The sequence below is a fragment of the Scleropages formosus genome, chromosome 2 (genome assembly GCF_900964775.1).
Source record: "Scleropages formosus chromosome 2, fSclFor1.1, whole genome shotgun sequence".
In the NCBI taxonomy this organism is placed as follows: Eukaryota; Metazoa; Chordata; class Actinopteri; order Osteoglossiformes; family Osteoglossidae; genus Scleropages; species Scleropages formosus.
In genome coordinates, this window is record NC_041807.1 from 16,101,500 (window position 1) to 16,117,184 (window position 15,685).

A 15,685-nucleotide genomic window follows, 5' to 3' on the forward strand; every position below is an offset into this window, starting at 1 on the left:
ACGACACTAAAGGTCGTCACCCCAGCGCACCGCACCTGTTTCTTTGCATCGCATAAACCCAAGACGCGCGACGAGAACATCAGTTTGTGATTACGGAATCGACGTTTGTCTTAGATTCCACGCTCCAATCTGAGGAACATCCCAGAACATTCCAGAAAGGCGTAAGAAAGCGCGGCTGCACTTGCCGTTGTACCTGCGGGCACTTGGCGGCGCTGTAGCAGTCTCCTGCCGTCGCGAAGGGCACGGGCCTCCCCAGCGGGGTCTGGGAGAAGCGCAGGTCAGTGACTGCGGCAGGAGGACAGATGTTACAGAGGGAACGACTACTAAAAGCAGCTGGAAGTGTAGTGGTTAGCAGCGCTGCCTTTTGACCCAAAGGTCGCAGGGTCGAATCCAACCTTCAGCTGTAGCGCCCCCGAGCAAGGTACTTGCCCAAAATTGCTGCAGCAATGTGTTCAGTCAACCGATGCTTTCCTCCAAAGTGAGCTGGGTAAGCATGTTGTTAAAGGTACTCTATTCGTCACATCTCCAGAGCACATGTTCATTCTGATTACTTATTTCCTTTTATTATTTCTTACTCATGTAGCTGATGCTTCTCTAAAACAACTCCAAATGCTTAGGCCTGTATTCTAAGGTACTGGGTAATTTTTACTGTGTCAGTTCTGGATAAGTACCTTGGTTATGGGTACTGGAGCAGGAAGGGGGGGACCCTTCAAAGCTGGACCCTTCAGATTACAAGGTGACAGCTGTAAGCACCACCCTGCCTGCTGCCCTGTGTGCGGTAAATCCCTGGCACACGGCTTGAAAACCATTACAGCGCATTTCCTTATTTGGCTGAGCCTTTTTCCAAAGGGACACAACAATAAGTGACATTTATAGAGCAGGGCCATTTTTACCGGATTAATTCAGGGTAAGTCCCTTGCTCAAGGGTGCTACGGCAGGAAAGAGGATTCAAACCTGGGTTCTTAGAGCTCAAAGGCAGCAGCTGTACACGCTACACCCCCTGAGTGATTAATAAATTAATTAAAAAACTTATCGGAAATTCAGTTCAACAAAACAACTCGGTGTTGTTGAGCGGACCACGTATTACATCATACGTAAGTCGACAGGTACCATGTTTTTTTGAGTGCAACGACCTGTTTTGATTTGGGGAAAAGTGCACTGTCCTTGTGTAGAAAACAGAGTAAAACCACGGTGAGGAGTCAGGCCACGTGGCGCTTCGTTGAAACGGCTGCGGGTCTTGCGGAGCCTTAACCGCCATGTACGCTGTGCAGTCGGTGCTATGCCTTAGCGAGGGGACATGCGGCCTGCTTTCCGAACCGCTTAAATCTAAACTGCGAACGCTGTAATTAATAACCCGCGTGGCTCATAATTTGACCCACATGAACACAAACACAATATTCCTTTGAGCGAGGACTGTGCTCAAATGTACATTAAACAGAACGGTAAATCTTCTAATTGGAACAGTTCGCCGACGTGCTTGAGGCCATCTTGAACGCATTAGCTGTAGCCGCGCCAGCCGAACGCGCGATGCGACGTCCGGGTGTGCCGTCGACTTGGCCTCTCAGGATCGGATGGACGGGGGCGGAGCGGGCAGCCCGCCGATCCGGGGACACGTATCGCGTTTTCTGGACGTACGCCTCGAGAGCCCGAAAAGGAGGCTGCTTCTGATTGGCTGCTCCCGAGGACGCAAAATCGCCACTGACAACATCATACAATCACATTACCGCACTCGACTGTGGGGACGGGGCTGGGAAGGGAAAGTATCCGCTGTAACTGACAACCAGAAGATGATCTGCATGTGGTTCTCCGTGACAAAGTAGCCTTTCCTTGCCTCTTCACTTCTGCCGACATTGATTGATCTCGACGTGACTGACCTGAGGCCCTCATGGTTTAGTAAGTGATTCCGTTTCCCGGCACACAAGAGCGGAGAGTAAAAAAAAAAAAAAAACTGTATGTTGTCCACTTAGTGCAACTTACTTATTATGTGCATGCTGCTGAGGTCCAGGCGGACTTTGTGGAAGAGCGTGTACCCGGCCGAGGGGTAGTCATCGCGGCACGCGCAGTCCGCCCTCCGGCTTCCATTGAAGGGACACTCGAAGGGGTTCTGTAACCTTGCGACAGGAGCGTTCCTGTTATACACCGTGATAGCCTCGAACTAACCATCGTCACTTAACCCTCTTTTTGAGTCCGCCGGAAACACCCAGCAGTCGCCAAGACGACGTACCTGTATCCATAAACCTCCGAGAAGTTGTCCGTCTGCCCGCTTCGTAATGTCACATACTCCTTGGGCACTTTGGAGTGCATTTCTGCACAGTATATCTAGGAAATAACCCAGAAGTTACCACAATGATGGTAAAGCATCAGTAACATAACGTGATTCCCCAACGGGTTCCTTGGACAACCAACCTGGAGGATCTTGGACTTCACTCTGAGATAGTATTCACCGTCCTTCCTCGCACCTCGTTTCAGCTGAACCTCTCTGCAGGTGGTGAACACTTCACCTGGAATCGACAGCGACGCTTGAGTTCGCGCTCCACGTGTCTTGCAAAGCGGTTACTAGGCCCTGTAACTAGTACCGTAGTACCGTAGCTGAGCGTTAGCCGGAGACCGCAGCGCTGTGGTTTTCTGACTGGCATTAATGTGTGGTGGGCGAGCTCAGAGTAATCCGGCCCATCATTCTCGTTCCAGTCGAATTTATCCTCACGTACCACCAGCGTGCGCCACGGCAACACAAGCCCTGAGCAGTCGGCCTTCGTCTCACATGTCACGAGGAGGCGAAAATTAGGTGTCCCAGCGTCCTGAAAGAATGATGGCCTTACAACCACTTGTGACACATGTGACTTACAATGACGGGGACCCATCTACAGTATTATATTACACACACACACATTTTCAGAACCGCTTGTCCCATACGGGGTCACGGGGAACCGGAGCCTACCCGGCAACTCAGGGCATAAGGCCGGAGGGGGAGGAGACACACCCAGGACGGGACGCCAGTCCATTGCAAGGCATCCCAAGCGAGGCTCAAACCCCAGACTCACCGGAGAGGAGGACTGTGCGCCACCCCACCCCACCCCACCCCACCCCCTTATATTACACAACGCTGCAAAATAAAGAGTTCTTAGTTATGTCAATTTTTGCATTGATTATGATTACTTAAAGTTTACCGATTACAAAAATATCTCTAGTTCTTCTCCAGAGTCTGTTTTATCCACACAATCCTGCTCTCACTATTCTTATGAAATTTTTCAAAAAAATTCAGGAGAATTTTCACTCACGCATATAAGGAACACTACATTGAGAGATTTTAAACGCCATTCATTTATTAACAAAAAAAAAAACCCCAGATATTCTGCATGTTTCAGAACATTCTAGAACATTCTAGCACTGAAACTTTCTAGAAAAGCACAGAAACATAGAAGTCATCAAAAGACTCTAGAAGGCAGCACAACATTGCCAAAATTCGCCAAAAATTTGCAAATTTCAACAATGTGGAATAGCTTTCTGAAAACTGACAGACATTTAGTGTGTGTCAGTATATCCAGCACATAACGCTTTAAGGTTTTTTAGATAGGTAACCGTCTTGAGAAATATCCGGACAGGGTCATCTCAGCCAGCTGAGGCAATACCTCCCATCATGCCATGTGCTAGACAGCAGGTGCCCGGATGAGCACTACGCTGTTTCTGAATGTGTCGGGGAAGAGCAAAGCAGTACTTATCCATCTTACATTCCCTCTCTCGACACGTAGCCCTCGATTCTGGTTTCTCCGCTGGAATGCAGCTGTCGGACAGGAGGCCTTTGGCTGTGAGACACTCCACCCTCCTCCGCATGACTCCAGCCCCGCAGCTCTGCGAACACTGCGACACGGAGAACGGACAGGGGGCGGGTAATGATCTCACAAACGCACACACCCATGCCAGTCACTCAACATACTTGCGTGTCGATAATAAAAAACTAACAATAAGGCACAGCACCGCACTGCTCGCGCACGCATGCACACACCTTACTCCAGGGGCCCACTTCCCAGGATGCGTTTGGGGGACACTCCCTCGGCAGGCATGCCCGGATGGCCGGGGGTTGTGGTGTAGGACACCGGGGGTGGGGCGGGGATCTCTCCACGTATGAGCGAAGGTCCCGGGAGGAATGAATCTCGGAGCAGGAGACCATTCGCTGCTGGTACCCTGGGCCGCAGCTGGCCGAACACTGACGGCAGAGATGAGCAGAGCCACACGGCAGTGCCTTTAGAGCATCCGGAGGACCAGTGAATCACGGAAACCATCAGGACAGAGCAAACACTTGTCTGTCCTCAGTACAAGGGCATGTGAACACACCTTTCGGCCACTCTGCCGGCTCCAGTCGGCAGTAGAGGTGTCCGCTCTGCCCCACGTAATGTTATTGTGTCCAACAACGAGGTGATCAGAATCATTATATACTTATATATCATTATGTACATAATCAATACCCAGAGATACACCCGTTGGAGAATTCAATGTCACGAGTAGTTTCATTCGATACCCCTACTTCGACTACTTACGAAGTATGTCTTCTCATTTATGCGCACCGAATTTGGATTTTGCACACCTGCCAACAGCTAAGAGATGTGAGACCAAAGTCACCACCATGCACTCTTCTTCAGTTATGGTTCGCATTGTGCCGCGTTAAGTTCTCGACTTCCATCAGCCCTTATTCGCTAGTTCGGCCTTTTATAATCTCGGTGATCGCGGCCCCGTACGGACTGTCCGAACCGTGTCCGCTTGTCCGCCGAGTGTCCCTTCACGCACGTTGTTTTCATCGATTCCTTTTGTCTTTACTCTTCCGACTGTTTGCATTAAAGGCTGAATTAATGCATCGACACTATCATATGAACGTATGTCTTTCGTGAGCATTTTGTCCAGCGCGCGGTGCATAACGGCTATGAAAGAGCTGAACGAGCGCGGGTAGTATAATAAAGTAATTCATGAAGGGAAGCTGTCTTGTTATGATAACTGATGTTAACTATTGAACAAATTGTGTTAATTTGAATGGGATTTGGTGATATTTTAGCATAAATGGGTGTCACTTTTTTTAGGGAAATTTGAAACAACGCACTGGAATGGTTTGCAGCCGAGTGTAAAGCGGCAGGGATGAGGATCAGCACCTCAAAGTCTCAGAGTAGAGGCGCTACTCCTCCACATTGAGAGGAGCCAGTTGAGGTGGTTCAGGCATCTGATAATGATGCCCCCTGGGCGCCACCCTTTGGAGGTATACCAGGCACGGCCAACTGGGACGAGGCCCCGAGGTCGGTCCAGGACCCGCTGGAGGGATTATACCTCACAGTTGGCCTGGGATCGGTTGGGGATCGCCCAGGCTGATCTGGAGGAAGTTGCGGGGGACATGGGCGGCTGGGCCTCTCTGCTCTCCCTATTGCCATTGGATGGATGTATGGATGGATGGACTTTTGAAACAAATAGTAATTACATCTTTGATTTGTGAGATGGCACCTCACTAATGGTTTTTCAGGATCCCGTTACCTTCGCAAAGTGGGGAAAACCAAAGAAATGTCAGTTAAATGACTCTAAATGCCTGATCTACACATATATAATACGGAGAGGAGAGCATCAACAATGAGATACAAAATATGGTAGAACATAAGAGGAAAAGCAGCTCAGCGAATGGACGTTTACTGGCATACCTGGGACCAATCTCCAGTCCTCCACGTGTACATGCAGGGCGGCTTCTGACAAGGCTCCTGAAGCAGGGGTCTGCTGGACGAGTTGCAGAGGCTCTGACTGACGTGATCTCCAGCCGTATTGACGCACACGACATCTCTGCGTCTCACCCCGTCTCCGCAGGTGGCATTGCACTGTGATGCCAAAAAACAGGAGTCAGGTCGGCCACCAAAGCTGCAGAAAACTGACCCCCTCCCACAACCCCATTGCAGGAAAGGTCGAACCCAAGATGAACTCTGAGACATGCTGCCCCACCTCCTTGCCATGTAGCTCTAGTGGGGCCGCTAGAGTTCCTGAAACTTGCCGAGACATACACACACTCACATGTCACAGCACCAGATACTTGCTGCAAATCCACATGTCTCAGGTCAGCTCTGCTCGTGCAGATGTTCTCCATCAGCATCACTCAGAACAAACAAAATCGTTCACAGGCAGAAACCGAAGTCCCACACCCACAAAAACCCCAGGCTCCCCCACCACCCTGTCGAGCAGTTTAAGTAGCGCACCGCAACTACACAACTGTCCACAGGGGGCAGTGTTGCACCGAGAGCAGCCGATCCCCAACCTCCCCTCGGTGCCGAGTCAACCCTGCAGGCTACCAGCGGAATGCGGCACCACCCGCATCGGAACCATGCGGGACTAGTCCAAATATAAAGCTGCAAAAAAGAGCCTTGAAACCGTGCCTTCTGTTCGTGTCGGCGGGTCACATGTCAAGGCGCGGCAGGGAGGGGGTGCACAAGGACAGAGGGAGCGGCTGACATCACATCGTAACGGGCGCAACAGGGAACGATTAGAATCGGCACTCATGATGCTTTCTGTTCTGTCCCACGCTGATGATATCACCGGAACCCTGAGAGGCTCTGGAAGAACTCGGCTACCCCGGCGAACCAAAATGCACGTCTTCGCATTCCGGTGGTCTTCCGCCGATGAGACCTCTGAGAGTCCTTTGAGGGTGCTGTTGAACCTTCTAATTAAAACCTTCTGCCTCGAACACTCGGCAATAATCAAACAAAAACAGAAGCTCCAGTCTGTCGTCCACAGTTTCAAAGAACTTAGCACGCAATTTGGCAGAGGTGGCACCTTCAAGCCCAGCGTCCGAGTTACCGCAGTGCTGCGGACGGCGAACGAAAAAGAAGCACAAATGCTGAGCAGGCTGGCATGACGATTTTAAAATAATGACAGGTTTGAGCGATAGGCTTCCTTGTGTTTGGTTCCAAGATGTTTCAGGACTTGTGGAAATATTTACCTGGCAGATTTGTGTGAAACCCAAAGTGCGTATTTGCCTCGGGCCCTGTAACGAGGCAGGCCGCTACCATCTGCAGTGCGATAGGAGAAACCCTTACAATAAAAAGCACATGGATGCCAGGTTGCGCCGGATCATACTCACATCCCGCCACTCGCCCACCGCCCACACATGCTGGAGACATCCGGGCGCAAGGCATTCCCGCGTGTCGGCGGGGCGCGCCATTCTGTCACACAGGTCCTCCGGAACCCGGCCAGAGCCCTTCATCCTGCAATACACCTCCCGGCTCCGGACCCCCGTTCCACAGCTCACGGAACACTAGAGTAAAACACGGGGAAGGAGTCATTGAACAGCGGAATTCACGCTAATTGGCATCGAAGGCCATCCATGCTCAGAATGATTAGAGAAAATATGCATAGAAGTATCACGCAGATGTATTATATCTTTCATCACCCTTTGAAACTTGAGTAGCGCATCACTGTGTCACAGCTCATCTCTCCGGGTGTATTATCCTGAAAAACGTGGAAGCTTTGATGTTCTTCTCTTAGAAGGACACAGATGGGACACCGAGTGTCTCAATCGTGACTTCCATCTATTTGAAGCCCTCTCCTGTCTTGCAAAGACAATGAAGCAGCTATATTTAACAGATTAAACACAAGAACTCCTGCTCAATGTTCACGGTTCCTGAATATGTATAATAAACACTCGGGATGTGCTGGCTGTTTAGATCTTTAACGGAATCACATTCATTACACTTTCTCAAGTCTCTTCTCCAGTGCACGCTTTGCAACGCAGATGAATCATTTCAACATTTTCTCTTTGGATCAACGATACGAAGAGCGATGGGTGGTATCTGGCCTCGACGGGGAGCCTAAACAAAGAGGAAGATAAAATGCAGGATCTCAGCTTTTATCTCCTAGCGTTCTACAGAGGATCAGCTGAGACTTCAAAAATGCCACGTGTAGGCTATAAAGAGCTTAAGATCACCGATACTCGTCTTGAAGTTATTTTCTGTGGGAGCTCAGGTTTCTCCACTGTGCATCATCAAGATATATGGTTGAGATAGGGAACGTAAAAGCGGGATGGTCAAGGTGCGAGCTTGTGGAGGTAGATCACTGGGACACTCCAAGGCAAACCCATGTGACCAAATGTGGAGAACCCCAAGGAAACAGACACATGGTTTTCCAGAGCTGGGCAGGCAAGGGGTTGGCGAGAACAGATACAGCTGTCACCAAGCGACGGTGCTGCCCACCAACCAGCAGTGAGAAAACTGAGAGACGCGGGATGCTTCCAAGCTTCTCTTGTCCCTCACCCTCACCCCCTGAACCCCTCACCCCAACCATGCCTAGAGAAAGGCGCTGGCGCTGAGACTGTGGGTGCCGACATTTCTGAAGTTGTCAGAGGCGGGGATGTTGAGATATAAAGCATGCCTTTACGCTCTGGTTACACATTTCATGGTTTATGGTGGTATGCAGAAGGTCTTGATTGCTTCCAGACGCGATGCAGATCCCTTGCTGGCTACAGGGAGCTGCTGAGGGCCGAGAGGAGAACAGGGACGGGATGCTTTGCGCAGCCAGTTGGACTTCATGCTTGCCTCCACTGTTCTTCGTCAGCTCTATTTTTACTCAGCGAACACAAGCACATCTGCTGTGTTCTAGGAAACATCGCAAATACGGACAGCTGTAAAAACGAGGCCCCTTGACCCACGCGCGTGACCTGTGGCTTGTATTTCACACTAACGTGTCGCTAAACGCCACAGTTTGCTCTGGCGACTTCACGTGGCACATCAAAAGATCTTGCGGCAAACTGGCATCTTCCACAGCTGGTGTAAGTGTCCTTAGGACGGCTTGGCTAAATGATCTTAACCGTTCACCAGAAATTATAGGGGTAATGTAATTATAGTGTAATTATTAGAGCTGCTGCCTTTGGATCCAAAGATTTCCAAAGCACCTGTACTTCCTGCAGAGGCTGAGGAGGGCAAGTGTGCCCCCACACATCATGTACACCTTTCACAGGGCCACCATTGGAAGCACCTTGACCAGCTGTATCATTGCATGGTCTGAGAACTACAACGTCTCCGACCGCAAAACCATACATCGTATACTGACTATAGCTGGGAAGAGCAATAGTACCCTACTCCCCTCCTCGCAGGACATATACCATGCCCGCTGTGCCCGCAAAGCTTCCAAAATTGTGGGCAACTCCACACACACCCTTCCTACAGCCTCCTCATCCTCCTGCCTTCTGTGAAGACATACAAAAGCATATGAGCCAATACATACCAGAATCCTGACCTCTTACCACCGGGATCATACCCCCCCTACTCAGAGGGACACCAGCCACTTTTATATGGTCTGCAGGGATTGTCCTCTCAAGTCCCTGATAACCTCTGCTGAAACTTCACTTAAACTGGGATCCATCCCAAGTATAGCTGCTGTATTTCTTTAGTACATTTCACATCAACCTACATTAGGTCACACTAACCCTCTGTTCCAAACAATTATTGCACAAAAACTCACTTTTTGCACTACTACTTTTAAATCTGTTTACATTTCTATTTATCGTAGTAGTATTTGTTGTATACGTTGTCATATATGTCACACCGTGGTCCTGGAGAAAAGCTATTTCACTCCGATGTATGTTCCAAACATATTGTGGAAGTGACAATAAAGCTGACTTTGACTTCAGGTTCAAATACCAGCTGTAGTACCCTTGAGTAAGTTACAGACCCTAAATTGCTCCAGTAAAACTGGCCAGCTGTATAAGTGCGGTAAATAATTGTACGTGGTTTAACGTTGTAAATTGCTTTGGAGAAAAGCGTCAGCTACATGAATAAATGTGAACTTTTGAATAAGTTACAGGTATCTTTCCCATGGGGAAGCAGAACTTGTACAGTGCACCTTTTACAAAAAGTTCTGTTTAACTGTTGGAGGTAAAAAAAAAAAAAAAAAAAAAAAAAAAAAAAAAAAAGGCTAGGGCTCAGATTTTTCGTCGCGTCTATTTAATGGGGGATCCCGAGACGGCTGAGATCCAAAGCACGTGCTCCGAGTTTGAATGGTGTCCAGGAAGTAGCACCGTGAGGAAAAAGGTGTCCGTTCCTCAAAAAGTGGGTGTAAATGGGAGTTAACCGAAATAAGCAGCGATGGGGTGGAGTCATAAGAGCGGAATCAAAGGCAGCCCAGGGCTGTAAACTCACCTCGCTCCACCGGTTGGCTTTCCACTGGGGACATCCTTGAGTGCGGCAGGGCTTCCGGGTCTGCGGCCGTGGCTCGTGGGTGCAGCGCTCCTCCTCCAGATGCACCTGATGCTCATCCACGCAGGAGACATCCCGGCTCTTGACGCCCCTGCCGCAAGTCACGGAGCACTGTGGAGAAAGACACACCAGGTAATGAGGGCAGCTGATGGCATCGCAGCTCAGCATCTAGACTTACAATCAACTTGAAAAACCAGAAGGTTGAACATTTAGGTCTGTTAAGCTCATCTTGACGGATACCTGAGTACAATACTTCAGCAAAATAGGCAGCAAACAAACACATATGGACATAACACAGGAGATCTGAGCAGCATCTGCATAGACAACTGTCTGTCCTCCAAGGTGCAATAGCTATTGTCCTCTGACAGTTCATCTAAGCAGCATCGCCGCACTTGGCCCTCACCATTAAGGTCAAGCCAGTGAAACTGCAGATGGGCACGGCTACACCTTTGCACGCCACCGTCACCATTTGGAGGTCACGTGTTGCCGTTTGGCAAGGACAAAGGCGTAAGGCTGCAAAAAACAGATCAAAGCCAGACCTGTAAACAAAGAGTGGGTATGGGCTCGAAGCAAATGCCCACGACGCAGCTTCACAAACCCATGTGAAGCAACTGCAGGTCAGAGGTAGTTTGCCTTTATGATTTCCAAAAGACCTCATGGTCAACTGTTTTAGAAGTCCAATCCACTCCAGAACCTGTTACCAGAAACTGTCCAGTTAAGTCATGGTGGCCATGTCTGGGAGAGTCCCCTCCTGCTCCTGAAAGACAAGGTCTTTTATCATTTGGGCAGCGCAGAGATGGCCCGTCACATGGTTTCAATAAATCAGCTCTGATAGCAAGGGAAACCAAACTACTGGAAAGCGCCCCCCCCCGCCACCCCTCGGGACAAAAACGATGCATTTTGGCATCGTCCTTCCTTCTTCATGGGGTCTATGTGACCAGACAGCAGTTACGAAATCAGAACACTAATCCTGGACATTGGCCAGTGTAAGAGGCTTCAGTATTAAGCACCGCTATAAAATATCCCTGCGATCCGCACGGTCGCTTACAGCTCCATTGCGTTTAAGCACATTTTCCGGCCCAGATAATAAACATAATGCCGCATTGTTTGTTCGTTAAGATGTGGGAACCTTGTTCCAATCTAAACAAAGCTTGCTCTGGTCTCAGTGTACGGAGCGGTCCGTCGGCTGCTCTTGGATCTTGTTCCACGCGGATTATCATTTCATATGGAAGCATGGGCCGAAATTCAGAACGCTGCTCTCGGAACCCCGCAGAACCCGGGTCGCGGTCGCTCCGGTAGAACTCAGCATTTCTGCCGGTATGAAACTGCTTGCGTGGGTTCGAATCTATAGTCGAAGTAAGGAATTCAGTTTTTTCTTCTCAATTTCCTGTTTTGTCAAGAAAACATCTCAAAAATGACAGCCTGAGGCTCTTGAGGAAGACTGTTACAAGCAAATAATATTTATTCTTAAATAAAACCTCACTGCTTTCATGTTTTTTTTCTTTTATTGCCCCTGACGTGGCAGAGTGTGACTCCTATGCTGTGTAACCCATGCAGGCTGTAATTACGAAGGCATCTTAAACACAGGGTCGAGGTCAGCAGCATGAGAACATCAAAGTCGGCGCGTCCCCTCTGCCCCGGATACGAGAGCTTCCTGAGCTCATGCGAGCGATAGAGCCCGGCCGACGAGAAGCACACACCATTTGTGTGGGGAGAGAGGGAGATGCGGGGGCAGGAGGTGAGGCTGGGGGGGGGGGGGCAGCTCGTCACTCGCACCCCGCCAGCCGTAAAGCAGCAACAGAAGAGGGGAGCTTTGTGAGAGCTCCACCCCCCAGCCCCACACCCACCCACTCCAGAAGCCTCATCTGTGAGACGTAAGCAGGGTGGGCTGGGGATACACGGGGCCACGGGGGGGGGGCCGCACGGAGAGCAGAACCAGAGGACGGGCCGACCCCGCCAAGGACGGCCAGGAACAGCGATCTGTTTCCAGGACGCTCCGCGAAACAGACAAAACACAAGCTGAACCTTCCAGAAGAAACCTGTGACCCAAAGCACCAAGAAAAGGTATGTTTTTTTTTTTTTTTTCTTTGGAGATATTGAACAAATCACTGCTTTTTTTTTTTTTCTTTTCCCAAAACAAAAGATTTAGAAATATGTGACCCAAGTCCTTGGAAACCTCCGTAAAATAAGGCAGGATGCTCAGAACTAATTTTTTTTTTTTTTTTTTTTAAAGTTTACTTGTAGCGTTTTGAAGTCACTTTTTAAATTTATTTCACGTTGGATATTTCTTCTATATGTACAGTATGTTAACAGCTGCATGAGGGTGTAGACTCAATAGGAACTTGGAGTGGTTTCCTGCACTGATGAAAATAAATGGAATATTCAGAAGACAGCCACCAGGCATCCTATATAGAGAAGGCGACGTAACTGGACTAAACTGTACTAATCAGGTCCATATCTGCGGACAAAAGAGTGCCTTGAACACTAAAAGCCGTTTTCCCCTGATGAACCTGGCAGATTAAACACAGAATAGCACGCATATTCTGATTTGGTGTTAATGTGCCAGTATATAGGTTACAGTAGTCTTTGATGTTTTTTCTTGGGAAATGCATTTTGGCTGGCATCGATACTTAAACTCGTGTTTAGTTTTGTTGGGGAAACCAACTAGCCAAAACAAAACGTGCCACCACGATGTGACACTTCCGCCTTCTGCGTTGCTTCTTCACCAGCACTTCAATTATTCTAGGGCACCATAGTAGAGATGGGCTTGTTCCTGTGTATTCAAGAAGTGTACAGAATATATATTGTAACATTATATATTCCGATTTCACTGGATTTTTGTAGAGTGATCTTCACGACTGCGGACAGAATAATCAGTTCCACAGACAAGACAGCGGAGAAAAGCAGCGGTAATGCTTTTAAAAGTTGGACAAATAAGCCAGCTGGCATCTGAGGAGAGGAAAACAAAAAACTCCCAACCACAAAAGGGAAGTAAAATAAACCTCTGGTGCTCTGAGTGTGAGTGGCTGCTCACCCCTCCTGAGTATTGTACCGTGGTTATAGAGGACAATACGGCTAGAGAGGACAAATATTTACTCTGGTATCCGAAAACAGCGATGCTGGCAGATGAAATGAAACGCTTGGCTTAAGAGTGGAGTGAACGTGAATGAGCATCCAAGTTGAGCAGATGTTTTTCAGGCGCTAGTCAGGTGACCCTCGCTATACAACCGACGGCGAACGTGGTCCTGCGCTTCCCGCACGACGGACGCACCAAGGTATGTGATCAGACCTCGGATGGTACGATGCAGAGGAAAACAAATGTGAACTATCCCACATACCAACAGTTAAAAATGATAAAAAATTATGACCTTTAAAAGAAGAAATAAGAGATTTCTGATACAAAATCACAACTTTGGCACGTTCATAAATCACAGCTCCTCTCATTTCCATACACATTTTCGCTTGTTCATTGGAAATAAGCAATTATAATTTAAATTGATTACAGCCTGATAACAAGCCTAACATATCAGACACAGACTTCTGAGTATGCAGTGTATTTCTAACCATCTATAAGCGGTTCCACACGGAACAACATGCAAACAGCCAAGCATTCCGTCCAGGCCACATGACACATTGCAAACAGAGCCGTGAGACAGAATCAATGAGCATATGGTAGCCTCTGCTAAAAGATCACTGTGAAGACAATCCAGGCAGATTGAAGTGGGATGGGGAGGGGGGGGGGGGGGATTCCAGGAAAGGTCATCTAACAGCAGAAAAGTTTCATCCATGTAATTATCTTTAAGGACTTGTTTTCAAAAAATCTAACCAATACTTAAGACGGGTTTACATTAGTAACTGACACATTCTTGGAAGGAGCTTATTTTATACACACACACACACATATGTACTGTATACACACATATTATGTATGCTTTGTTAAGAAAAAAAGGCAGCCTTTTTATGACATTACGGGTATTAGAAGAGAATTAATCAATATGTTTTCATAAGTTAGAGAAAAGTTAGAGGTGCAGTAGCGCAGCGGGTTGGACCGGGTCCTGCTCTGCAGTGGGTCGGGGGTTCCAGTCCCGCTTGGGGTGCCTTGCGACGGACTGGCATCCTGTCCTGGGTGTGTCCCCTCCAGCCCCATGCCCTGTGCTGCCAGCCTAAGCTCTGGCTCCCCGTAACCCCGTATGGGACCAGCGGTTTCAGATGATGTGATGTGTGCAATTTAGAGCAAAAGAAAAGTAGAGAAATTTTGCAGGATTTCTTATTTAACTTTAAGGGTACACATGCTGAAACATCTGCCAAAATAGAAGCAACAATCGGCCCAAAATTAACGAATGTTTATGCGACAGGAGAAAGAATGGCTATAGGCAGCGGGAGCATCAACAGCAGCCGGCTGGATCAAGTGGTGGACAGATGAATGTTGGATGACCGCAAGTCCCAGTTGGACAAAAATGAATGAAAGGTGGCTTATTATAGTTTTATATGAAGTGAGATATGGAAGCCGAGCGTTGGCCGAAACTCTGCATCGCTTGTACACGCAACGAGGTCAACTTCAGATTTCACTGAGTTTAGCGGCGGCTCTGCGCGCGAAACATAATTTGGCAGAGAATTGAACGCCGAACTTCTGATAGGGGCGCACAGTTACTCAAGAGCTACGCGCCGTGGGCAAAAACGGGGTGTAGAGAAGCTGGATGCTCTCCGATCTGAAAAGCCCTGCGTTTAATCAGCAGTGTGAACGGAATCGAGTGTGAGGCGCAGACGAGCGCCGCTAGACACGCAGCTATTTCCTCTCCATTTGGGGACCAACGCCGGACTCCTCTGATGGGTGTGCCAAGAAAAACACAACAGACGGGTATCTGCGGCGCACGCCGGGAGAATGCTCACGTTAGCCGCGTGCGTCCTTCGTCTTCACGCGTTTACCATTTCCGCTGAAGGCCATTTCATGTGCACCACGTTCGCATCATGTTAAAAAGGCAAGCCAGAATTGACATGCGCAGTTACTTATTCAACAGAGGCTTTCGACTAAAACGAGATCCAACATAAATGCATTTCATCGACGTGGAGACATAGATACAGAAATGCGATATACAAAAAAACTTGGGGAAATATGTAAAACTCCAATGTGATATCCAGTATGAAAGCAGTTATTCCCTATATAACCTATTTGTGGTGGTAATGGTTTTACTGCAGTTGTTCTGAATCACTATAGGTCAGCATCCACAGTGAGGCAAACCAAGATACACCCACACACAGTATCTCAAATACCCACATACAGAAATGAATATTCAACATTACATGTACTTGCTTGGCCAGTGCTTTTGTTATGAAGAGTCTTTCACCTTTACCTGTTCATGATACCAGATACTTCAATAGGCAATTCAAGTTAAGAGCAGCAGGTGGCATAGTGGTTAAGAGCTACTACCAAGCTCTAAAGATTCAGGTTTGAATCCCACCTCCAGCCGTAGTACCCTCGA

At 48.5% G+C, this 15,685-nt stretch overlaps 1 protein-coding gene across 3 annotated transcripts in view; it reads right to left on the bottom strand.

The window, feature by feature from the left end:
* Nucleotides 1-15,685, bottom strand: part of LOC108931402 (A disintegrin and metalloproteinase with thrombospondin motifs 20) — a 71,036-nt gene that overhangs the window by 1,543 nt on the left and 53,808 nt on the right. For 2 of the 3 annotated variants that reach the window (XR_003797397.1, XM_018747154.2), the window contains exons 29-37: nt 10,149-10,316; nt 7,097-7,270; nt 5,673-5,843; nt 4,004-4,204; nt 3,729-3,858; nt 2,407-2,501; nt 2,225-2,319; nt 1,978-2,111; nt 194-285 (exon numbers count right to left, since the gene is read on the bottom strand). Coding sequence is in view for 1 of the 3 variants with exons in the window: in XM_018747154.2 (XP_018602670.2) it covers nt 194-285; nt 1,978-2,111; nt 2,225-2,319; nt 2,407-2,501; nt 3,729-3,858; nt 4,004-4,204; nt 5,673-5,843; nt 7,097-7,270; nt 10,149-10,316 (1,260 nt within the window). In the remaining 2 variants the exon portion in view is untranslated. The remainder of the gene's footprint in view (nt 1-193; nt 286-1,977; nt 2,112-2,224; nt 2,320-2,406; nt 2,502-3,728; nt 3,859-4,003; nt 4,205-5,672; nt 5,844-7,096; nt 7,271-10,148; nt 10,317-15,685) is intronic. The other variant, XR_003797398.1, reaches the window with a different exon arrangement.